The 24,915-nt window shown below is 46.2% G+C and overlaps 1 protein-coding gene across 1 annotated transcript in view; it reads right to left on the bottom strand.

Annotated features, from left to right (window-relative positions):
• LOC137620540 (triple QxxK/R motif-containing protein-like) overlaps nucleotides 1-24,915 on the bottom strand; it is a 51,957-nt gene that overhangs the window by 26,066 nt on the left and 976 nt on the right. The window contains 1 exon segment of the mRNA XM_068350752.1: nucleotides 17,961-18,021. Coding sequence (XP_068206853.1) covers nucleotides 17,961-18,021 — 61 coding nt within the window.

Raw genomic sequence — 24,915 nt, 5'->3', positions numbered from 1 at the left:
GCGGACATGAGTCTTTTATAGTTTATTTATGACATACTGTATTTGTTTTTGATGTTGTTAATAGTTTATATATGACATGTCTGTTTTGACATTGTTACTGTTTTTAGAATGATTTATTGTTAATTTGTTCTCTTCATTTATTTATTTCCTTTCCTCACTGGGCTATTTTTCCCTGTTGGAGCCCCTGGGCTTATAGCATCTTGCTTTTCCAACTAGGGTTGTAGCTTGGATAGTAATAATAATAATAATAATAATAATAATAACTGAAATGAATCATTCTGTCTTTTCCTCAGGGGTGATAGCTTCCTCTTCGGCAGCATTGCAGGTAGTTGTGTGACTAAAAATCGCAGTCCTACTGAAGGAGAAGCCTTGACTGGTTTATTCTCCCATTTCCAGTACCATGTCCACATCATCAGGGAATAAGAAAGGTACTCTACGTTAAGGAAGTGTTCCTTAATGCCATTGTGTCTTTTGATGTCCCATGCCTGGCAAACTTGTTTACCGCTACATCCCTACACTTAAGAACATAGTTTGTCCAGAGAAAAGTGGCTTGGTGCAAGAGCTCCACCACTTTAGCTCTGGAAACAACAAGCCCCTCATATTCTTCTTCATATCTTAGACTCTGCCAGATTCTGAAAAACTCCAAAGTATAATAATGCACCAGACCAGTGGTCTAATAAAGAATAAGCTTGCAGAACTGATATTACTGCTGCCTCCAAATTCATCATCTCCACAGCTGAGCAGCTTGACGATTGTTGCACGAACCTTTCAGCTGACATCCCCAGAGTCAAGGTCGCCAATTCTAGGTCTAAAGGAAGAGCAGAGAGATGGACTCCTTCTGAGACGTAATTGCTGCTCTGATTCCAAAAGACGTTAGGTATGAGCTTGGAGGAATGTGCCACATGTATGGAGTCCTTAGCTTCCAACACCAGTCCTTCGATCTTCTTGACTGAGGGACTGATGTGACCATAGCAACTACAGGTGTGTCTTGATGTGCAAACCTTACGAAAGATGGGGTCAATTGAAGTCTCTTCCTGAGAAGTGGGATTTGGGAGCATCACCTAACTCACCTATTTTCTTGACTTTCTCCTAGGACTTTTACGAAAGATTACTCATCTTTTGGCACCTTAAAAGTTGGCTCTAAGCACCTAATGTCATCCGGATCAGGGGAGTCAGTAGAATGGATTGATTCATTGGGAGATGCTGTACTAGTTCTTTTCGGAGACAGCTTTTCCTGGGAGTTAGAAGGGTTAGGAATTATCCCACCCTAGGGCGGCAATTATTCGAGGATTCTCGGTCTTTACACGTCTCTGTTACCGAACCCCCGAGAATAAGGAGGGCTGACTGTATGTCATTTTGTTGAGAGAGGATCAGACTTATCTGGAGAGTTTGGATCCTGGTTTGCTTAGGGGGCAATGTTCTAACAGTTGATTTATGAGGAGCTATTGGTTTGAAATATGACAAATTTGGAAATAATTTGTCTTTTTCCTAATTATAAAAACCTGGAGCTCTTTATAGTGGAGATATATTTTGATAATAGCTGAAACTAGCAGTAAAGCTTTAACACAAGGTGTAACTATCCTCTGCTAGTTTTGTAGGCCAACCATCCCGCTTATACCAGCACTATTAACTGAACGTCACCTAGCACTTGCAGCAACACTTCCTAGGGGAAGGTGATGGTGGGGCCAGTAAGTGTAAAGAGCTCCAGGATTTCCAAATATGTCATTTGATCAGCGCACTCCCCCTACCTGGAGAGACTCTCCTGTTCGCCATTTCTCCCGAAGGTGAAAGATGAGCAGCTTTCCTTTCCCCTAAGGGTAAGGAAGGTTGGGCTACTGCAGTGCACTTGCATGCAAGCAGAGACGCAGGTCCTCTTTCACAAGAAGTTGAAACCTTGGGCATTGGGACCTTAGCCTTGCAAAGCAATGAGCGCTCTGCTGAGTCCTACAGATACAACGGAGAGGAGCAGGAACTACAAGTAGTTGCCTAACTCTGTCATCGTCAAACTCAGAAAAGCTTTGCTCCGAATAACTACATCAAGACATGGACAAATCCAATTCCCGCTGGCAGGAACCACGTAAGGGAGACCACTCAGGCAAAGGGCATCTCTTCCGTGGATGAGGAGGGCAACAAACAGCTGTGACCATTGGAGGGAGCTCTTAATACAAGCAGGAAGGCTGCCAACCGTGGCTGACGGAAACTCCCCCCCAGACAGGCGAGTTGCCTAACACCTGGAGGCGAACCTCCGAGCAATGCACCTCTGGCTGAGCAAACCCAGCCAGAAGATCGGCATTGTGAATTGGCCTTGAAGCATAGCTGAAGCTATTTCCAGTGTTCACCCAAGAGGGATCCTATGAAAAGTAATCTCAAGGGATACTTGTCAGCAGCCGCTCAAGCTTGTCCGCTGAAGCAGAACGAACGTACAGGTGAGCGGGAGCTAAGGTCGAGACAGTCAGATACACAAGGCTTTTGGCGCAAGACCTATGGAGCCTCGAGGGGGAAGATGGAAATCAACCCCCTGGGGAGGCTATACTGTATGTCCCGCAGTGTACCAAACTGCAAAACCTCAAGTAACCGTTCCTTGCACGGGGAATCCATGAGCTCCAGGGAAGGCCACAGCTGACGTACTGTGTCAGCAGAAAGACTCCCCTATGACAGTGGCCGGTGCTGCATCACTAGGGGAAGCAACAGTGGCCACCGGAACACAAGGTTATCCAGGAGTGAAAGGGGCTCCAATTCAACCAACTCCCTGGGGAAACAGACCAAGCAGACTCAGGGTGGAGAAGTCTAGCCGACGGAATCTAGACGGAGTCTGATGGCGAGGTTTCTTTCCCTTCAAAGATAAACCCGAAGAGGAAGAATCTCTCTTTGCATTCTTCCGTCGCCTTCCAAACCTCAAACACTGGGAGGGCGACTGCTCCCTACAAGGAGACTCCTGCGAGCAACAGTGACCTCTGTACACGGGACATAGACAGTGAGGATCGGTCTCAAAGCAGACAATGAAGGTGCCGCATTAGCGCCCTTTGATGCTAGGACAAATCTGCATGGCTTAGATTCCCATGGGCAGACACATCTAAAAAAAAAAAAAAAAAAAAAAAAAAAAAAAAAAAAAAAAAAAAAAAAAAAAAAAAAGTATGATTATTTTTTTTTTTTTTTTTTACTTTTAGGCCAGTTGTTTTCAAGATATATGATTAAAGATTTTTACAGGAGAGCAAGACTACGTTTTTACCAAGCCAAATTATAAAGTGACATTCAGTTACTAGTGCTGGTGTGAGAGGGGTGGTTGATCTACCCCAGCTTCCCCTCCGCTAACTAGCGGAGGGAAGTTACACCTGGCGTAAAGGCTTTACGACTAGTTTCAGCTATCGCCGAAATATATATCCACTGTAAAGAGAGTAAGGGTTTGTATATAGTGTCGGAAAAATTGATCACCGAGAGGATGCTGATCTCTTATCTGATCTAAGAGGAGAAATATAATAATAATAATAATAATGATTGAAGTTGGCTCTCTCCGATAGGCAATTTCTATTTGAGAGAAATATTGTGTTCTACAGTATACCTTGGTAGTTTCAGGCAAGGGTCTTCTGGTGTCTTTTGGCCTTCTTCAACACACATAGGGGCAATCATTATCTCGGTAGGAATGGCAACTACTCTTTTGTCATGTCATTTCCATGTAAACCTCAACTGGCATGACTTTTAAACCCGCTGAGATTCTAAGATGTTCTTTCTTGTTTTGTACGACCCTAGGGAAATGAAAAAACAGGCCTTGACGTTCGTTCAGCTCTCAGGTCTGGCTTAAATTTGTTTCTTTTCGAACATAACCTCAAGAGGAGAATCTTCTAAGTGTCTCCACTTCCTGGGGCGGTCAACACGACTAGGAGGTGTAAATTTTCATGGTGGGAGACGAACACTGTTGAGGAGCACTCTACTGTTCTTTGAGCTGTCTTGAGTTAAGGAAAGGTTGGGCGTTCATAGTTGAGGGATGCGGTCTCGTTATTAAGGGTACTTCTTTTTTGGGAGCTTACACGTTGTTGTTGTTATTATTATTATTACTAGTCGAGCTACAACCCTACAGTAGTTGGAAAAGCAAGATTCTATAAGCCCAAGGGCACCAATAGGTTAAAATAGCCCAGTGAGGAAAGGAAATAAGGAAATAAATAAATGATGAGAACAAATTAACAAAAAACCACTCTAAAAACAGTAACGTCGTCAAAATAGATATGTCATATATAAACTATTAACAACATCAAAAACACATACTGTATGTCATATATAAACTATAGAAAGACTCATGTCAGCTTGGTCAACATAAAAAAATTTGCTCCAACTTTGAACTTTTGAAGTCGCACTCCAGCTGTTTTCGTGGGACCGTAAGCCTGACGCTCATAACCAAGGTCTCACTGATTTGTGGTTTCCGTTTTCTATACAGCGACCTCTCTGTTTCTGTCTTTTCTTGGTAGAGGCTACTGCCATCCAGAAGTAGGAATATTATGCCTGGGAGAAGAGACAAGAACACTCAAACCGCTGTGGACGCAAGAACAAGGTTGACCTCAGTCCCTGAAAAAGCAGAGCTCTCAGAAAATGTCTATATCACAGGAGTCAATGCTCCTATCCAATGAGATGTAAAGGCTAAAGGCATAGGGGAGCACTGTGAAGGCTTAGCATGGTATGATCGAGAACACTGCAACCATCATGAGACATTTAAGCGGCCAACATTTCTTCCCAGTATGGAATAAGTTTTGGCACATTCACTTCAGTATAACAGCAATTACAGGTAATTGGTGCAGTGCATACTAATTCTTCTTCCTGGCATGGGATAGTTTTCAGTATACATTGCTTCTCTCTCTCACAATAGAGAGAAGTGAAACTGTCAATCATCCAGGACAGTGGAAGAAGGACAGCAACCTTCATCCTTGCCATTCATGAGCATGCATGATAATAGCAAGAGTAGGAAGTGCCAATATTTCTTCCCAGAGGGATAGGTTGGGCACGAACCCATCCTGGTACGAGACAGGCCACATGTGGCAGTATCAGCGTGAACGGATATTACTTCTCAATGAGGGATAGTTCTAGATGAGCACTTCTCACTATCCTGAATAGAGATCTGTCTATAGTCCAGGAAGGGGAAAGACAGGCAGAGGTCTTAATTCCTACCAGGCGTGCACAGGCTCATTCACGTAAGGAATTGAATGCAGGTAGCAGGTATGTGCGTAAGTGTATCATGTACCTATGAATCTATTCAGAGGCAATTACATTTAAAGTACGTACCATCTCACTGTACGAATTGGACGAGAACTTACAAGTGGAACATTCTTGTTTCCATAATGTCTCCCATAGGGAGAGAAACAGTAGGAGTCATCCATACACAACTCCCATCAATCAGTTTTCTTAGATTTTTTCGATGACATCAACTTGTCTATCTCCTAGGAGTTGCAGCGAAGACTCTAACGAAATTGAAGCAGAGGAGAAGAATAACTTGAAGTTTGTCTTTTATGGGGTCATGCAGGTCAATGACAATACTCTCACGGGTGAAGAGACCACAGGGACTCGTAAAGAGACAGCTCAACTAGGTGATAACATCCTTGTCACTCTTTCAAGATCGATAAGACACTGAAGGCCCTCCCCTTCACACTTGGCAGGACCAGAACTCTTTCCTCTGACACAACTTTAGAAATATATAAGGAAAACCAACTTCCTTAAGTTCATGTTGTCAGCATTGTTGTAAGACTACACTTGCAAGGAAAAGAACAGCAAAAGACACCCCTACAGGAACACACACTATTGAATTATGTCAAGTAGCAGAGAAAATGGTTTCACATTTTCAGTTATCTTCTATTAATATCCTCAACTAGCACTTGTATTCAATCTGAAAGAAAAAGTGAAAGATTAAAACACCCTAGACTAACACGCAACAGACCAACAAAGTAAAGGTTGCTTTACTTGGCGAGTGGGTGGGGCCTCCCTTCCTTACCTCATCAAAAGTTCAAACAACCATACCAACTTCGCTCCAGTCATATTCCTAATAAAGGACAATACTGTACAGTACAGTAATACCTTGAGATACGAGCTTAATGAGTTCTAGGACCCGAGCTCGTATGTCAATTCGCTCGTATTTCGAATCAATTTTTCCATATAAAATAACTAAAAAAGATTAATCCGTTCCCACCCTCTGAAAAAACACCTAAAAACGGTATATTACAGTGGAAAAATGGAGTTTTTATGATAAAACAAAGTTTTATGAATACTTACCTGGTAGTTATATATATATAGCTAAATGTCTCTACTTTCGGTAGAATTTTTCAAAACGCGGTAACCACCTTGTGGTGGTTGGGCGGTTAGGTGGTTAACAACCCTTACAGGGTAGTACAAGGAATTATTCCCGTTTTCTATTCTTCAGTTCATCTATGCCCGACCTGTCTCCTGAGGGGGGGTGGGTGGGCCTTAGAATATATATAACTGCCAGGTAAGTATTCATAAAAATGACAAATTCGTAGATAATTTGTATTTTTCCTAACTATACAAACCTTAGCTATTCACATGGGGTAATTACTTCGGCATAGCTGAATGACAAGCCATAAAGTTTTAATGAGGGTTTCCTACCCTACCGCTAGTTAGCGGGGGGGGGGGGGGGGGGGGGGGGGGGGGGTGTTGTAGGGAGGGGTAGCTAGCTACCCCTCCCCCCCACACACCGGTGAATAGCTCACTTTACTTAGAGGTAGGACTTATCTTGGGGGACAGGCCTAGAGGGCACATAACTGTAAATAGCTAAGGTTTGTATAGTTAGGAAAAATACAAACTATCTATGAATTTGTCATTTGTTCCTTAACTGAAATACAAACCACGCTACTTACATGGGGTGACTTAACTCTTAGGAAGGGAGGTAAGTCCCCTGCCATACTGGCTTTGGCTTGCCCGGGGGCCCCAAACCCGAGTTTATAAAGGAACTCAAGGGTCGAGAGCCCCTGCACCTCGCAGGCAGTTGTGAGACTGCTGCGGCCTACGTAAGTTGTGCGTGAAGGTGAGCAGTGACTCGTCCTAGGAAGTTGACCTGGAGCTCTTCAGATGGAAATCTAGGCTAGGACTTTCCCAATACCACCTCGTCAGGGTATGGGGACATGACAGTATTACAACTTAATACTAGGAACACAAGGGAGCATGGCTTACCTGCAGAGGTTCGAGGTCAGCTGTGCAAAGGACCCAGGATACTGTTTCTCTCCAAGGGAGGAGAGGATGAAGAAAAGAAAAGGGCCAGACAGATCTTTTCATTCACACAGACTAAAACCAGGTAACAATGTCCTCGACCTTCTGCTACTTGTCCAATTAGGAGCCTGAGGTTAGACCAGCTGTTGTGCAACCACCACAGGGCCGACAAAGAACGTATCGAGCCTCCTGTGTATCACGTCTTGCAGTTAGTGGGCCGTGAAGGTGGTCTGACGCTTCCACACCCCATCTTCCAGGACCTGCGTCACTGAAAAGTTCTTCTTGAAGGCCAGAGACGTAGCCACGCCCGACGTCATGCGCCCTAGGGCGATGTGACGGAGGAGGGTCAGAAATCAAGGCCAGATGGATTACCTTGCGAATCCAGGCTGACATGGTATTCCTGGTGACCGTCCTCTTGGTTTCCCCGGTGCTCACGAGCAAAGCTCGCACCTGGGGGCGGACTGCAGCTGTTCTTTTAAGATACAACCTCAGACTCCTGACTGGGCACAGTAGAAGATGGTCTGGGTCATCTGTTACAGAACGATGACTCGAAACCTGGAAGGAGTCGAACCTAGGGTCCGGCACTCGCGGGTTCTGAGTCTTAGCCACAAACTCAGGGACCAAGCTGAACGTCACCTCCCCCCATCCCCTTGAATGGGCGACGTCGTAGGAGAGACCATGAAGTTTGCTGACTCGCTTGGCCGAAGCCAAAGCTAGCAGGAACACCGTCTTCCAGGTAAGGTGGCGATCAGAAGCCTGGTGTAATGGTTCGTAGGGAGGTCTCTTAAGAGACCCGAGAACTCGAACCACATTCCAAGGAGGAGGTCTCACTTCCGCTTGAGGGCAGGTAAGTTTGTAACTCCGTATGAGAGGAGACAGTTCCAGCGAGGAGGAAATGTCCATTCCTTTGAGCCTGAAGGCAAGACTTAAGGCTGAGCGATAGCCTTTCACTGCCGAGACTGAAAGGCGCATTTCTTCCCGCAGATATACAAAGAACTCTGCTATTGCTGGTAAAGTGGCATCGAGGGGAGAGATTCCCCTTCCACGGCACCAACCACAGAAAACTCGCCACTTCGCCTGGTAGACTCCTGCGGATGACCTGCGCAGGTGTCCAGACATCCTTTCCGCAACTTGTTGCGAAAATCCTCTCTCTGTGAGGAGCCGAAGCGAAGCTACGGCTTTGTGGTAGATGTTGGAGTGTGGTTGTTTGAGTAGCTCACGACGTGGAGGGATTGATTGATTGATTGAAAGTTTTCTGGCATCCTGACATCTAAGGTCATTAACGCCCATAGCATTTATTATATATGAAAAATAAAAGATAATTCAATTAAAACCATAAAAGTTAAGAAGTCATTACAATAGTTAAATAGTTTTCAGAAGACCTGCTTCTGAAATAAATCTAAAAATTCCACTCGCATAGTAGGACACATCATGTCCAAGAATCTTGGAAAGGATGAACCTGCCATCCTCACCTCGAGCCTCAAACAGATATCTATTTCTTAAGTTAGTAAAATTAGGGCATTCGGTCAACAAATGCCTCACTGTTAAAGGTACTAAACAGTCTTCGCAATACGGTTGGTGTTGGCCCTTCAGCAGAAACTCGTGTGTCAACCGTGTGTGACCAATTCGGAGGCGACAAAGAGTCGTTTCCCATTTTCGGGATATCATATTATACCTCCAAGGTGATATGATATTTGTTACTTCCCTCATTTTATTGCCATCTTAACTTTATTACAAACCAATTTCTTGATGTAAGGTAGGATATCATAACAGGGAATGGGATGCCTCCTTGGTAGCAACTCGGATGCCGCATTCTTCATCAGTATATCGGCCTTCTCATTCCCAGACACACCTACATGTGCTGGAACCCAACAAAATCGAACAGTTATACCTCTCCGTCCAATAATAAAAAGCCATTCTAAAATCTTTAAAACTAGAGGGTTACTAGAATTAAAATCTTGTAAAGCTTGAAGAACACTCCTTGCATCACTATAAATGGTAAAATTACCCTCATTTTCCAAAGCTATTTTCTCAATAGCGGTTAGTATGCCATACAGTTCAGCAGTAAATATGGAAGCTGTTAGAGGAAGTGCACCTCTACAATTAAAATCATTACTATGCACTCCAAATCCAACGCCAGCATCAGATTTGGAGCCATCGGTATATATAAAAGTCGATCCCCTATGTTCTTCGACATGTTCCATAAAAAGAGACCTGGATTCTAATTCAGTCATATTCTTCTTAACTCCAATAAAGTATTTACAAAAAGATGTCAGGTAATATCCATGGAGGCATTGATGATACCTTGAATGGAAGCACATTAATTCTAATTAAATCCAGATTGTTTAATAATCGTTTCACCCGAAACCCAAAAGGTTGAGGAGATTTTGGGTGGAGCTCAAAGTAGGTTGAGTGTCTTACAAGGCTTGCAGTCTGAAAGGCAGAAGAATTAGGGAGTCTTTGCAATCTAAACCAATACCGAATAATAGAGGACATTCGGTAAAGGTCTAGAGGGAACTCCCCAGCATCAACAAGGAGACTTGTGAAGGTGAAGTTCTAAAGGCTCCTGTGGACAATCTAATGTTAGCATGATGTATTGAATCTAATATTTTTAACCGGCTTGGGGTTGCTGAGGAGTATATTTCGCATCCATAACTAATTTTGGAAAATATCAAGGCCTTGTATAATTTTAAAATTGTATTGCGGTCTGCCCCCCCTCCGATGTATGGGACAATACTTTTAAAAGATTCATAGCTTCAACACATTTAGCTTTTAATGCTTTTAAGTGAGAAACCCATGTAAGCCTACAATCAAATATCAACCCTAAAAATTTAGCTTCACTTGCACATGGGATCCGTTGACCTTTGATGTATATAACCGAGTCTGGATGTACTCCCCGTATACGACAGAAATGGACAATTGTAGTTTTACTTGTCGAGAACTTAAATCCATGGAGAGATCATCCACAAATAATGTTGCGAGAACATCCCGGGGAATGACTGAGGATATCCCATTAATTACTAGTGCAAAAAGGGTTACACTCAGCACACTCCCCTGAGGAACTCTTTCCTGGCATTTACTCTGTGATAGAGCTTCCCCAACTCTCACTTGGAAAACTATGTGAAAGAAATGACTGGAATAATAGTGGTAGCTCTCCTCTCAATTCGCATGAGTGGATTCTTTTAAGTACAGTATACCGTATCTCCATGTGGTATCATATGCCTTTTCAAGATAAAAAAAAAGACTGTCACATGGTGCTGTTTGGAAGCAAAGGCTTCAAAAATGGAGGACTCAAGTTGTATCAGCACATCAGTCGTTGAGTGCATTTTCCAGAATCCACATTGAATGGGTGATAAAAGACCCTTCTTTTTAAGGTACCAAATCAGTCTTGCAATGACCATCTTCTCCATGTTTTTACATAAACAAGATGTCAATGCAGTAGGTCGGTAGTTTAATGCTAAAAACTTGTCCTTACCGGGTTTTAAAAAGGCTAAAATAACGGCTAGTTCCCAAACACTTGGATAACTATGATCATGCCATATTCTATTAAAAATGCTTAAAATAAATAACTTTGTATTAAAAGGTACATGTTTAATCATTGCATATGGAATTCCATCGGGTCCAGGGGCTGTATCCTTACACGTAGCAAAAACAGAATCAAATTCTCTTTCAGTAAAAGGAGAATTGTATGACTCTTGCTTTCTTGTTGCGAAGTTTAAAACTTTCTTTTCTTCAATGCTCCTATACTGGTGACCAGGAGCTGCTTCACACTTGCACGATACATTTGAAAAATGGTCAGCCAACAACGTGGAGGGAGCTCCCTCGGGATCTCCGTGAGGAGCTGCAGAAGGTCCGGGAACCACTCTGCGTGATGCCATATCGGAGCTATCAAGGTCATCGAGAGATTGACCGATGTTCTGGTCTTTTCGAGTACCCTCCTCATCAGACAGAACGGGGGAAAGGCGTACACATCGACGTTGTCCCACCGTTGTTGGAAGGCATCTTGCCAGAGGGCCTTGGGGTCCGGGACTGGGGAGCAGTACAGCGGAAGCTTGGTGTTCAACGCCGTAGCGAACAGGTCCACTGTCGGGGAACCCTACAAAGTCAAAACTTTGTTGGCTACTAGACGATCCAAAGACCACTTGGTACTCACTGTCTGCGTCACTCTGCTCAGACTGTCGGCGAGCACATTCCTCTTGCCTGGAATGAAGCGAGCCGCTAGTGAGATCGAGTGGACTTCGGACCATCTCAGGATCTCTACTGCAAGATAGGACAGCTGTTCCAAAAAGGTACCTACCTGCTTGTTGATATAAGCCACGACCGTGGTGTTGTCGCTCATCCCCACCACCGAGTGGCCCGCCAGGACTTGGTGGAACTTCTGAAGAGCCAGGAATACGGCCTTCATCTCTAGCAGGTTTATGTGAAGGTACTTTTCTGATTCTGACCACAGGCCTGAGGTCCTATGGTTCAGAACATGGGGCCCCCACCCTTTGTTTGATGCGTCCGAAAACTGCATCAAATTCGGGGAAGGGACGAGAAGATCCACTCCCTTTCGTAGGTTCTCGTCTGCCACCCACCACCCGAGGTCCGCTCGTTCCGCAGATCCCATGGGGATCAGGATATCCGGGGAGTCGAGTGGATCAGGATGTCCGGGGAGTCGAGTCCTTGACTCCACCGAGACTTGAGTCGCCACTGGAGGATCTCATTCTGAGGCGGCTGTTGGGAACGAGACGGGTCAGGGAGGAGAGGTGACCGAGGAGACGAAGCCACGATTGGGCTGGGAGTTCTTCTCGATTGAGGAAAGGTTTCGCAACCTTCCTCAGCCTTGCTATCCTTTCGTCTGATGGGAAGGCTTTGTGGAGATTGGTGTCTATGACCATGCCTAGATACTGTATACCAGTTTCTGAGATGGCTGCAGACAAGACTTCTCAAGGTTTACCACGATCCCCAGATCTTGGCAAACTTCGAGGAGCCTGTCCTGGTGGCGAGGAAGGGTCGCCTCCGAGTCTGCCAGGATCAGCCAGTCGTCCAGATAACAAAGGAGACGGATGCCGATCCTGTGAGCCTATGAAGAGATGATGGTGAAGACTCTGGTGAACACCTGAGGAGCTGTGGAGAGACCGAAACACAGCACCTTGAACTGGTAGATCTTGTTGTCAAGGCAAAATCTCAGGTACTTCCTTGAAGACGGATGGATTGGGATCTGGAAGTACGCGTCCTCATTCTTCAGATCCAGTGTGCACATGAAGTCTCGTGGTCTCACTGCAAGCCTGACAGTGTCTGCCATCTCCAAGCTGAACGGAGTCTGCTTGACAAATCCGTTCAGGGTCGAGAGGTCGATGACTGGTCTCCAGCCTCCAGACGCCTTTCTCACAAGAAAGAGTAGACTGTAGAAGCCTGTGGACCCGTCCACAACCTCCTGGAGAGCGTCCTTCTCCAACATGGTCTGGACTTCGGCCTGGAGGGCCTGCCCTTTCGCCGATCCCATGGCAAAAGAGCTCAACGAAACTGGATTCGCTGTCAGGGGAGGTAAGAGGCTGTGAACGGGACGCGGTACCCTTGAGAGATCACGGAGATCGTCCAGGCATCCGCCCAGAGTTGCTGCCACCTTGTTGCGCAACTCTGAAGGCATCCCCCCACTGGTGGACATGCAGGGGGATTGCCAACCCTAGCGCTTCCGGCCTCGGCTGGTACCTCTAGGGTTTTTGCCTCTCCTGGAGGACTTCTTACCCCTCCTGCTCTTGGCAGGAAAGGGCTTAGACACCTTGGGCTTCGATGCGACGGACGTCTTCGTGTCCTTGGCAGGACGGGGCTGCTGGGCTGCAGGAGGCTTGTAGGGCCTCGATGTCAGGGCCCTATGGATGAGGGAATCCTGGTTGGATTTCCTCCACCTCTCGGCAGTGAGCTCCACGTCCTTAGGCTTGAATAGGCTCTTACCGAGAATGGAAGAGTGTCTGAGCCTGCAAGACTCCACACTGGGTACCTAATGGTGGAAGCTCTCGGCCACAGCGTCCCGGCGCTTGAGGATCATGTTGGCCCACAAGTTCGAGACTTGGTGGGACAGAAACTCAATGGTCCGTGTGCCCGAGAGAAGAAAGGTTTCCAGCGCCTTCCTGGTGCTTTCCTTGGAGAGGTCCTCGGACTGCACCAGGATGCCCAAAGACCCCAGCCAGATGTCGAGCCATGAAGTCGCCTGCATGGCGCACTCGATGACCTTCTCCTGTCTCTGGATCTCAGTGGCTGAGAAGGACACGTGCCGGTTGGAGAGTCTCTCAAGAGGGACTCCCCCTGTGAGTTCTTCCACGGAGTGATGCAAGGGAAGACTCAGCGAAGACTCCTCAAGGATCTCAAAGTACCTCCTCTGATGGACTCGAGGAGGCGGGAGGAGCTTATTACTGGCACTCGATCTGCTGGAGGAGGCAAGCTCAGCGAGCTGGCCCTCGATCTTGTCCCTGGCACTCTTTATCCCTTGGGACCAGGGCCAAGCTGCACTGGCCCAAGAGGGTTTCCGAGTGCCATAGACGCGGTCCAGAACCGTGTCCTTCCCTTCACGAGGTGGGACCTCAGGGTCTGGGATCCCATTAAGGTTCCTCATGAGGGTCAGGACTTGCCAGAACGCGTGTTCTGACTCCTGGTGCTCTCCTCCTGAGGGACTTGCAGCGAAGTCTCCCGTCCCCAGGGGCTCTTCCTGGGGGGACACGTAGGCATCCTCAACGGCTCTAGATGGTTCCTGCCTGATCCTAGCAGACGATTTGGGAATCGTCTTAGAGTCCTTAGGCTCCCTCCTGGGCGGGATATAGGACACGAGAAGCGAAGGAGGCAGGTCCCTCTCCACCTCAGGACGAGGAGACCTCTCGGGAAGAGGAGGAACCTCCTCCATTGGTGCGATGGGGGAGTATTCCTGCTCGTCCGACTCTCCTGAAGAGGGGTAATCCTCCTCCGCAGGGGAGGGCGAGAAGGTCTGAGGGGGAGTAGGAGCCTTGTGTAAGGATCTGTGCGGGGACAGAATAGGCATCGGAGGAGGATCCACGGGAGAGACTCCTCTCTTCCTTTTCAGGGGGGAGAAAGCTGCCGCTGGTTCGCGACCCGAATCAGAGAGGGCTGGCTTAATCGCCTGCACGAGTGCTCTGAGTAGGGTGCCGAACCAGGGCTGCTGTCTGACACTCCCTCTGGAGGGAAGGGGATCGAGGGATCCCTAGGAGGAGTCGACAAACGAGGGTTCGCCTGCAGGGCTGAAAGAGAAGAATCCCTAGACCTGTCCGGCGAGCGCGCCGGTCTGCGCTTGCGGGGAGGGGAGTGCGACAAGGAAGGGTCTGCCTGGCGGCGATCGCACTGGGGCTCGTGTATCGGGGCCAGATCAGGGTTGCGCGTGGATGGATGGCTTGATGCTGGAAAATCGTGCACCTGCGTGGGCGTGGGCGGGGGTGGGGGCGGGCGCGAGGGTGCAATGGCGTGCAGGTGGATGATCAGGAGCGGTGGCGCACTGGCGACCACGTGGGCGCGCAGCAGCTGGAGCGGGAACATGGTCGCGAGAGCGCGACAGGCGATGGTGTAGGCGTGCGGCAATCAGAAGCTGGAACAGGAGGAGGCCGAACGCGCGGGCACGCAGCGACCTGGCGCGGCCCCGAAGGACGCAAGATAACGTGGGCGCCTAAGCGCGTGTCCGGAAGAACCGGCAGAGGGCGAGTTAGCGCTGGAGCAGGGTCGCGAGCGGGGCAAGAGGGTTGGCGCCGGTCTGGTAGGACCGCCACACTTGCCTGTGGGCGCGCTAGTCGCGCTGGCGATCGTAGGCGCGCATGGCGCACCTCAGGGTTTGGTCGCACCGGGGTGCGCTGCTGCGGAGGCCGTGCGGGGCTAGCCGCGTGAGGGCGCTCTGGAGTTAGTTGGGCAACCATAGTTGTCTTAAATACAGGAACAGGGTGCGATACTGGAGTGTCGTGCGAGATTGTATCTGTAGCAAGCTCGCGCGGTCCCAGTGGCGGCCGTGAGCGCCCGTGTGCTGACTTGGAAACCTCTGGGGCGAAGCGCTGAGCTGCCGCGACGCGTGGTCGCGTTGGTGAGCGCGTGGGTGCTGGTGCAGGAACTGCGCGCGGGCGCATATCGCGAATCTCTCTAGGTGGGCGCGATGGGTCCAAAGCGACGCACGGGCGCGTGTCGCGCTATCTCCCGAGGGGCGCGACGAGTCCACAGGAACCTGAGGGCGACTGTGCGCCAACTCAGGAACCTCCTGGACTGCGCGCGATGAAACAGGAACTAGGGGGCGCCAATGCGCTGGAGGGTGCGTGGGCGCAAGAGGCAGCTGGGGCATCGGTGGACGCGCAGGGGATACCTGGCGCTTAAGGGACTTACTCACAATGTGAGAAGTGCCCCTTTGCCCCGAAGGGATCGTTGTCCGTTGGATAATGGGGGGCGTGGGCGCCCACAGCGCGTCAGCAGCCAGGAACGGAGACGGCAGGTCAGCAGGTCTAGGAGAACGAGACCCCGAAGGATCAGAGGACTAAGGGCATGAGAGACCAAAGGCCTAAGGTAGCCTGAGTTGCGAGACCCCGAAGGGTCAGCGCAATGAGAAACCGAAGTTTCCCCGTCACTAAACACCGAAGTGGTAGTGACTTAAGTTACGAGAGCCCAAGGGTTCTGCGTAACTAATGTTACAAGACCCAGAAGGGTCAGCGTAACGGGAAACCTTAGTTTCCTTGTCACTAAACACCGAAGTGTTAGTGACTAAAGTTACGAGAGCCCAAAGGTTCTGCGTAACTAATGTTACGAGACCCCGAAGGGTCAGCGTAACGAGAAACCGAAGTCTCCCTGTCACTAAACACCGAAGTGTTAGTGACTGAACAGCAAGTTGGTCTAATCAGGAACAATCCTCCGATGAGGAGTCTCTACGAGTGGCCTCTCTCGCGAACGAGAGAGGTGAACACTTTGTAGAAAAGACTTGAAGACACTGGTGATGTTACCCCTAAGGGCCGTAGGGTCAGCAAGCTGACCTATGAGGAGTAATCCTCCTAAGGGGAGCCCTTATGAGTGGCCTCCCTCGCGAATGAGAGGTAAAGATTGAACCTGCAGCTGCTCAGCCCCAAGAGCATAGTCACAGGAAGTTCCATGGACAGACCTTGCAACCGCTCAGCCCTTAAGAAAGGTTACAAGAGCGGTAACTCAGCACCAAGAGCAACCGCGTAAGGACCAGGAAAATTAAGGTATGAGAAGTTCCCCCCTGCAGGGGGAAGAACTCACACCTGGGAAGGGAACCTTCCTCGAAAATGAAGTTACCTACCCCTTGAGGCGAACCTCCTTATCATTCTAAGATGAACTGAAGAGCTGACAGTTGGCACGGGAGAACTTCTAAGAGAAGGGATAACGCTCATGACGATGTCCTAGAGAGACGGCAACGACAGCAGACTCCCCATGCATAAACAGGACAGCGCTGCTTCGTTGACACTTCAGTCAAACGAAGAAAAACTGCATAGTTAACTGGGAAAATAAAGTTAAATAATTATTTAACAGAAATTCCCCCGGGAGGAACTCCCCAGAGTAACCCCGAGGGAATAGCAAAACATAATAATTAAAAATTAAGTATGCGCCCTCCTCCCCCACTGACATTCACGGGAGAAGGGGGAGGGCGGAGAACTTTAACAAAAAACAGAATTATAACAATTATAATTATGTAACTGATTTTTGAATGTTCACAAATAGTAAGAACCACTGAACCCCGAAGGGAAGCGTTCCCCAGAAGCTAAAAAGTTGAAAATACAATTAGATTTCATAAAAATAATTGAGGCAAATAAAAACTGAAAAACAACTCAGCCCACAACAGGAAAGAAGTTTCCTTAGTAGTACGTAGTAGTAGTAATAAAGGGTGAACGACCTCGAGTAGAGAGAGAGAACGTAGTCAAACTAAACTCCACATTCCCTTCGCTGAGAATCCAAGTTCCCCGTAGGAAAGGAGGAACAGCGAAGATAAAAGATGAATGAAGAAAGTCCAGCGATGACGATTCCCCACGGCGGACGAATAAACGGAAAGCCGAAGGAAACGACCAAGGGGGAGAGGCCGCGCCCCATGACAAGAAACCGTGGTGGCCTAGCACTACCGGTGTCGTTGTCGTACACTACCACACAGCACAAACACTGAAAAGAAAACTTACTACATTTCTATACACAAAAATATATACATAAATATAAAGAATGTTTATATATATATATATATATATATATATATATATATATATATATATATATATATTATATATATAATATATATATATATATATATATATATGAACTGTATATATATATATATTACAAGTATAAGAAAAAGTAAGTAAAAAGACAAAAAGCATTACTGTAATGGCTGTCAAAAAGCGAGGGTGAGAGCGGACACGTCCGCTCACCGCCCGAGCCAAAGGTAAAGTGAGTTCATCACACAGGTGTATGGGGGGGGGGAGGGGGGGGAGCAAGCTACCCCTCCCTACCCCCGCTAACTAACGATGGGGGTAGTAAACCCTCGTTAAAATTCTAACGACTCGTCATTTCGGCTACGCGAAAGTAATAACTCATATTAAATAGCGTGGTTTTTATTTCAGTTACGGAACAATTGACATTTATGCTTGTATTATTTTAAGAAATTTGGAGTAACATTATTTTATAAGCTGACAATCATGCACATTCATTAATTAAACTCAAATATGTACAGTAACTGTTTTGAAGACCCTTTCCTTCTTTCTTATTAAGAACAAAACTGAAAAATATACCAGACTACTTACCGATTTGTTTCCTGTAGTGATCGACTGGCAGTCGAGAGGTTTGGCAATCTTTCTTCCCCATCTGAAATGTATTAAACATGTCTTCATATAGAGCTAGTATTGCTGTACTGTCCTGTATATACCTTAGCAATATCACACATTTATTTTAAGTAGTGTATATTTATATATTTCTTAACTATACAAACATGAATCCCTTAATAGGAGACATTCCTTTAATAGATGTATGACTTTATGAATATGGGAACAGCCATTTAAACGCTCTACAAAGTATGGTCCACTTCTTCTGGTAGACAGCTGTAGAGGATCTTTGCAGATATCCAAACATCTCTTGTGCAGTGTCTCACGAAAAGTCTTTAACTCAGAAGAGATGCTGGATAGTTGCCACCCATGAAGTGACAGGGATGCCACTGAACTGTGGTAACTCTGCAGATGAGGCTGAGAGAGTAGGTTGGGCCATTGCAGTAGTTCTCTTGGTACCTCAATAAGGAACATCTGCAGATCAGGAAACCATTATGCGTATGGCTACCTGGGAACCAACAGGGTCATAATAATTCGATGCCATCAACAGTCTGTTGATTACTCAACGTATCAGGCAGAAGGGTTGAAATGTATATTCATCCATGTTTTATGGGATCAGTGAGGAAAACACTAACTTCTTGTTCAGCTGGGTGGTGACTTAAGTATATTGATGGGGAACCGCAAAGAACAAGAATCCTTTCTGTCATGCAGGGTAGCAGGAACCATTCTGCTCCTACCACCTACCCGCGTGACAGCTCTACTGTGTTATCAAATGCTGAAGTGTGAACCTGCTTTGCCAACTTGTAGAAGGACTTTGAAACAGTGCTTGTTTGTTGCTGCTTATCACCGCTGCCAAGTGCCCTTTCAAACTCCATTGCAAAGTTAGCATATCTCTCTCTCTCTCTCTCTCTCTCTCTCTCTCTCTCTCTCTCTCTCTCTCTCTCTCTCTCTCTCTCTCAGGGGGGGGAAGGAGCCTACCTTACGGGCTTCTTGGGGGCCAGTTTGACCGTTAGAGAAGTCACCACGAATTCTACGCCTCTCTTCCTCTTCAGTGGGACGCAGTGTCAGAGACTCCCACTGAAGGGAAGGGGATTGGGCGATCCTTTGGAGTAGACACCACAGGGCCTGCCTGAAAGGAAGAAGAAGAATGGTGCCTAGACCTCTCTGGAGACTTCTCCTCCTCCTGCAAGCGTGCTGTCCTGCGGTTGCAGGGGGGGATCGTGAAGATGATGACCTGGTTGTGGGCGCTCCTGGAGACTCGCTTGGCTACTCGAGCTGTGAAACCCATTGAGAATCGCGCTTGGGGTCGCGCTGGCGCGATGGACAAATCGCAGGTTCGCGCGTGAGCACATGGGCGAAGGGGCGCGCGGGCGAGGGTACGCGCGGCTGTAGGGGAGAGCGTTGGCGCATTGGCGAGCGATGGCGCGCGTCGGCGTGTTGGCGAGCGATGGCGCGCGTCGGCGTGTTGGCGAGCGATGGCGCGCGTCGGCGTGTTGGCGAGCGATGGCGCGCGTCGGCGTGTTGGCGAGCGATGGCGCGCGTCGGCGTGTTGGCGAGCAATGGCGCGTTGGCGAGCGATGGCGCGTTGGCGAGCAATGGCGCGTAGGGCAATCGTGCTCAGGAGAGATAGCACGTAGGAGGCCTTCGGCGAGCAGCATCGTGTGCGCGCGGGCGTGCTGAAGGATGCTTGCGCGCAGGCGACAGATCGCGCGGGCCTGCCTAGTATTACAAACAGGATAGAATTGTCCAGGAAGAACTGAATGTAAAGAATGGTCAGAATTATGAAAAATCTTATGCAACATGCATAATGAACTAATTGAACGATGGTGCCAAAGATTAACATCTAGATCAGAAATAAGAAATTTAATACACCGTAAGTTTCTGTCCAACAAATTAAGATGAGAATCAGCAGCTGAACACCAGACAGGAGAACAATACTCAAAAAAGATAAGAATGAAAGAATTAACAAACTTCTTCAGAATAGGTAGATTGATCACCGAAAATCTTGTAAGACTTTCTCAATATGCCAATTTTTTGTGCAATTGAAGAAGGCACAAACCTAATGTGTTTCTCAAAATGTTATTTTCCTTAGTAAAATAAATTTTTGAATATACTTACCCGATGATCATATAGCTGCATCCCTGCTGCCCGACAGAAAAAACCTACGGGCGGAATACGCCAGCGATCGCTATACAGGTGGGGGTGTACATCAACAGCGCCATCTGTCAAGTAGGTACTCAAGTACTCGATGTCAACAAAGAACCAATTTTCTCCTCTGTCCCACTGGTTCTCTATTGGGGAGGAAGGGTGGGTCCTTTAATTTATGATCATCGGGTAAGTATATTCAAAAATTTATTTTACTAAGGAAAATAACATTTTTCAATATCAAACTTACCCGATGATCATATAGCTGATTCACACCCAGGGGGGTGGGTAGAGACCAGCATTACAAGTTGACATTATGAGCTAAGTATTCCGTATTTCATTTTAGCAGTTATTCAAAATAACAAGCATAAAATAAATAAGTACCTGGTAAGGAAGACGACTTGAACAATTACTCTGCCTTTTTAAGTACGTCTTCCTTACTGAGCCTCGCGATCCTCATAGGATGCTGAGCGACTCCTAGGAGCTGAAGTATGAAGGGTTGCAACCCATACTAAAGGTCCTCATCAACACCTCTAATCTAGGCGCTTCTCAAGAAATGATTTTGACCACCCGCCAAATCAAGTAGGATGCGAAAGGCTTCTTAGCCTTCCGGACAACCCAAAAATATTTCAAGAGAAAGATTAAAAAGGTTTTGGAATTAGGGAATTGTAGTGGTGGAGCCCCCACCACTACTGCACTCGTTGCTACGAATGGTCCCAGAGTGTAGCAGTTCTCGTAAAGAGACTGGACATTCTTAAGATAAAAGACGCGAACACTGATTTGCTTTTCCAATAGGTTGCGTCGAATATATTTTGCAGAGATCTATTTTGTTTAAAGGCCACGGAAGTTGTGACAGCTCTAACTTCGTGTGTCCTTACCTTCAGCCAAGCTTGGTCTTCCTCATTCCGAAGGGAATGAGCTTCTCGTATTAACAGTCTGATAAAAATAGGATAAAGAATTCTCTGACATAGGCAAAGATGGATTCTTAACTGAACACCATAAAGCTTCAGACGGGCCTCGTAAAGGTTTAAAATAGAACTTAAGAGCTCTTACAGGACATAATACTCTTTCTAGTTCATTTCCAACCATACGATAAGTTTGGAATATCGAATGATATTGGTCAAGGCCGAGAAGGCAGCTCGTGTTTGGTTAGAAAACCAAGATGTAGAACATGTAGCCGTTTCGGATGAGAATCCGATGTTCTTGCTGAAGGCATGAATCTCACTAACTCTTTTAGCTGTGGTTAAGCATATCAGGAAAAGTCTTTTCAGGGAGGCTGATTGAAGTGGTTCGAACCTGTCTGACATAAGGAATCTTAGAACCACGTCTAAATTCCAACTAGGTGTAACCAAACGACGCTCCTTCGTGGTCTCAAAAGACTTAAGGAGGTCCTGTAGATCTTTATTGTTGGAAAGATCTAAGCCTCTGTGACGGAAGACTGATGCCAACATGCTTCTGTAACCCTTGATAGTGGGAGCTGAAAGAGATCGCTCTTTCCTCAGATACTGTATAAGAGGAAGTCAGCTATTTGAGTTACAGAGGTACTGGTCGAGGATACGGATACTGACTTGCACCAGTTTCGGAAGATTTCCCACTTCGATTGGTAGACTCTAAGGGTGGATGTTCTCCTTGCTCTAGCAATCGCTCTGGTTGCCTCCTTCGAAAAACCTTTAGTTCTCGAGAGTCTTTCGATACTCTGAAGGCAGTGAGACGAAGAGTGTGGAGGCCTTGGAGTACCTTCTTTACGCGTGGCAGACGTAGCAGGTCCACCCTTAGGGGAAGAGTTCTGGGAACGTCTACTAGCCATCGAAGTACCTCGGTAAGTTATTCTCTCGCGGGCCAGAGGGAAGCAACTAGAATCAACTTTGTCCCTTTGTACCTTGTTGACAATCTAGAACGGAGGGAATGCATATAGATCTAGATGAGACCAATCTAGTAGAAAGGCATCTATAAGAACTACTGCTGGGTCCGGGATAGGTGAGCAAAGTATTGAGAGCCTCTTGGACATCGAGGTAGCGAAGAGATCTATGGTTGGCTGGCCCCAGGTGACCCAAAGTCTCTTGCATACATCCTTGTGGAGGGTCCAATATGTTGGAAATATTGTCCCTTCCTACTGAGACAATCTGCTAAGACATTCAAGTTGCCTTGGATGAAACTCGTTACTAGTGAAAAGTCTAGACCTGTTGAACAGGAGAGGAGGTCACTTGCGAACTCGTACCATGTCAGAGAGTAGGTCCCTCCTTGCTAGGAGATGTACATCAAAACAGGGAGTTGATCGTGTTCACCTCCACTACTTTGCCTTGAAGGAGAGACCTGAAGCTTTTCCAGGTCAGACGTACTGCCAGAAGCTTCTTGCAATTGAAATGCATTGTCCTTTGACTCGAGTTCCATAATCCCGAGCATTCCCTACCGCCTAAGGTCGCACCCCAGCCTACGTCCGATGCGTCTGAGAAGAGAACGTGGTTGGGAGTCTGAACAGTCAGGGGAAGACCCTTTCAAAGGTTGATAAAGTCCTTACATCAAGCCAGACCAGACTTATCTTTCGGAAACCGGGATCGAGACCGCTTCTAGCGTCTTGTCCTTTTCCAGTGAAGAGCTAGATGATACCGAAGAGGACGGAGGAGTAGTCTTCCAAGTGAAACCAATTGAACCACGGATGACAGTGTCCTAACCAGACTCATCCACAGCCTGACAGGGCCGTGTTCCTTCTTCTGCTAAAGGAAAAAACTGAAAGGTTTCCCAAATAAAAAGTTCCTTTATTTAGAATTTAAACCATTTAAGCTAAGAAAGAATGAACGAAACGCTAGAATCGGTTTACTCTTACTGCAACGTGAAACCGTGAAATACTCTCTCTCTATCGTAACGATAGAGCGCATGTTGAACGTTCTGAACGTCAACAACTGCGGAGACAAAACTAAACGTCAGATCATCTTTGAAAACAGTACGAGACTATCAAAGAAATTCTTTCAAAAACATTAAAATTAAAAAAGGTATAAATTCTTAAAAGGTAAATACGATATGACGGGCTCAAAGTTAATTAACTTCGGTTCCAAGTAAGGACCGCCTACTATTAGGAAAGGTCGCATATAAACAAACATAAAAATTAATTTTTATACGTTTATAATAAATGGAAAGTTAATCGAAGAGGCCTATAAAGGCGGAGAGTTATAAAATAAATAGATCTATAACTTGTTAAGCAAAATTACCAAAAACCTAAACACACTTCCGTCTAAGGGAAGGGTCGGCCATTTAAAAGTGAAAGAGAGTTCATACTCTCTTCGTTACCATAATTAAATCTATCCAAAACGAGTTCAAGTTTTGAAATGAAGATAAAACCCCTGTATAGCGAAAGCTCAAAACTGGAATAGTGTACTTCACCAAATCGTTGTGAAAACAAATCCAGTTAGGGACGGCGTATTTAGTAGGTCTTGCCTGTGGCACGACAGAGGGAAAATTGGTTCTTTGTTGACATCGAGTACTTGAGTACCTACTTGACAGATGGCGCTGTTGATGTACACCCCCACCTGTATAGCGATCGCTGGCGTATTCCGCCCGTAGGTTTTTTCTGTCGGGCAGCAGGGATGCAGCTATATGATCATCGGGTAAGTTTGATATTGAAAAAGTAAATTTGCCGTCAAGAATCACACCTAAAATTTTAAAGGAGTCATACAAATTTAAAGAAACATTATCAATACCGAGATCCGGATGTTGAGGAGCCACCGTCCTTGACCTACTTACAATCATACTTTGAGTTTTGTTAGGATTCAACTTCATACCCCATAATTTGCACTACGTACTAATTTTAGCTAAATCTCTAATCAACCATAATCTATTAAATTATTACTGCAGTACTGTATAATGTTTACATGTGCGAAGGTGATGGCCAATAAAAATGCTTGTGGCTGGAACATGTTGGATTTTACGCTGGGAGCTTTTGTATAGCAACAGACAGGACCTTCCGCATGCGTAGAACACCACCTAACTTAGTTCCCCACCTAACCTCAACTATAAACCATGCCCTTACCTATTTACTACCAGGAGATCCAACGGCCCACTTACGAACCCCATTAAACTGCCGTATTTTTAGTGCTAGGATTGAAAATAAGAGTTATGAGACATGGCTGGTACTATTCCAGTTTCAACCAAATTTGAATATTTATCTTTTTTACTTATATATTTTTTAGATGATTCACACAAAATAGTTACTTGAATCTTCCGCAAATTAGGGGTTACAGAAATATTTGCAATGAAATTTGTATACTGAGAATTTGTTTACAAGACCACGATCTTTACTCCCATACACAGTATATACTGTAACTGATAATCAAGGCCAAAATACTAGCCCACGGGATTAACACGTATCGCAAAACATAGTCCGCTTGCTCAAAACATACGAGCAGTAAGATTATGTTTAATCGCGAGCGAAGCGAGCATACGCCAGAGCAAAAACCAACAGATCATCAGCTTAACGAAGTAACAATGTATTTGTAATAAAATGCTGATGCAGCCTGCTAAAAAAGACTCTACCCCACGGAAAACAGGATGGAAAAATCATGTTTTCTATGTGTTCATAAGTCTGAAAAATAAAACCTCCATTATTTTGAATGAGTTTCATTAATATCATTTGATTTTGATTACAGAAACTTTTATTATGAGGATTAATGTGTTTAGATTAGACAGCCTCTCTTGTTTTACCCATTTTCTGTATTATCCCACCAAAAAACTCTGATTTCCCACTGTGACACCCTATTATTGTGGTTATAAAATGGGGTCCTGTATCCCAAAATCTGAT

Source organism: Palaemon carinicauda, chromosome 27 (genome assembly GCF_036898095.1).
Source record: "Palaemon carinicauda isolate YSFRI2023 chromosome 27, ASM3689809v2, whole genome shotgun sequence".
Classification (NCBI taxonomy): Eukaryota; Metazoa; Arthropoda; class Malacostraca; order Decapoda; family Palaemonidae; genus Palaemon; species Palaemon carinicauda.
The sequence above is the reverse complement of the archived record's forward strand: the minus strand, read 5'-3'. Positions and strand labels throughout refer to the sequence as shown.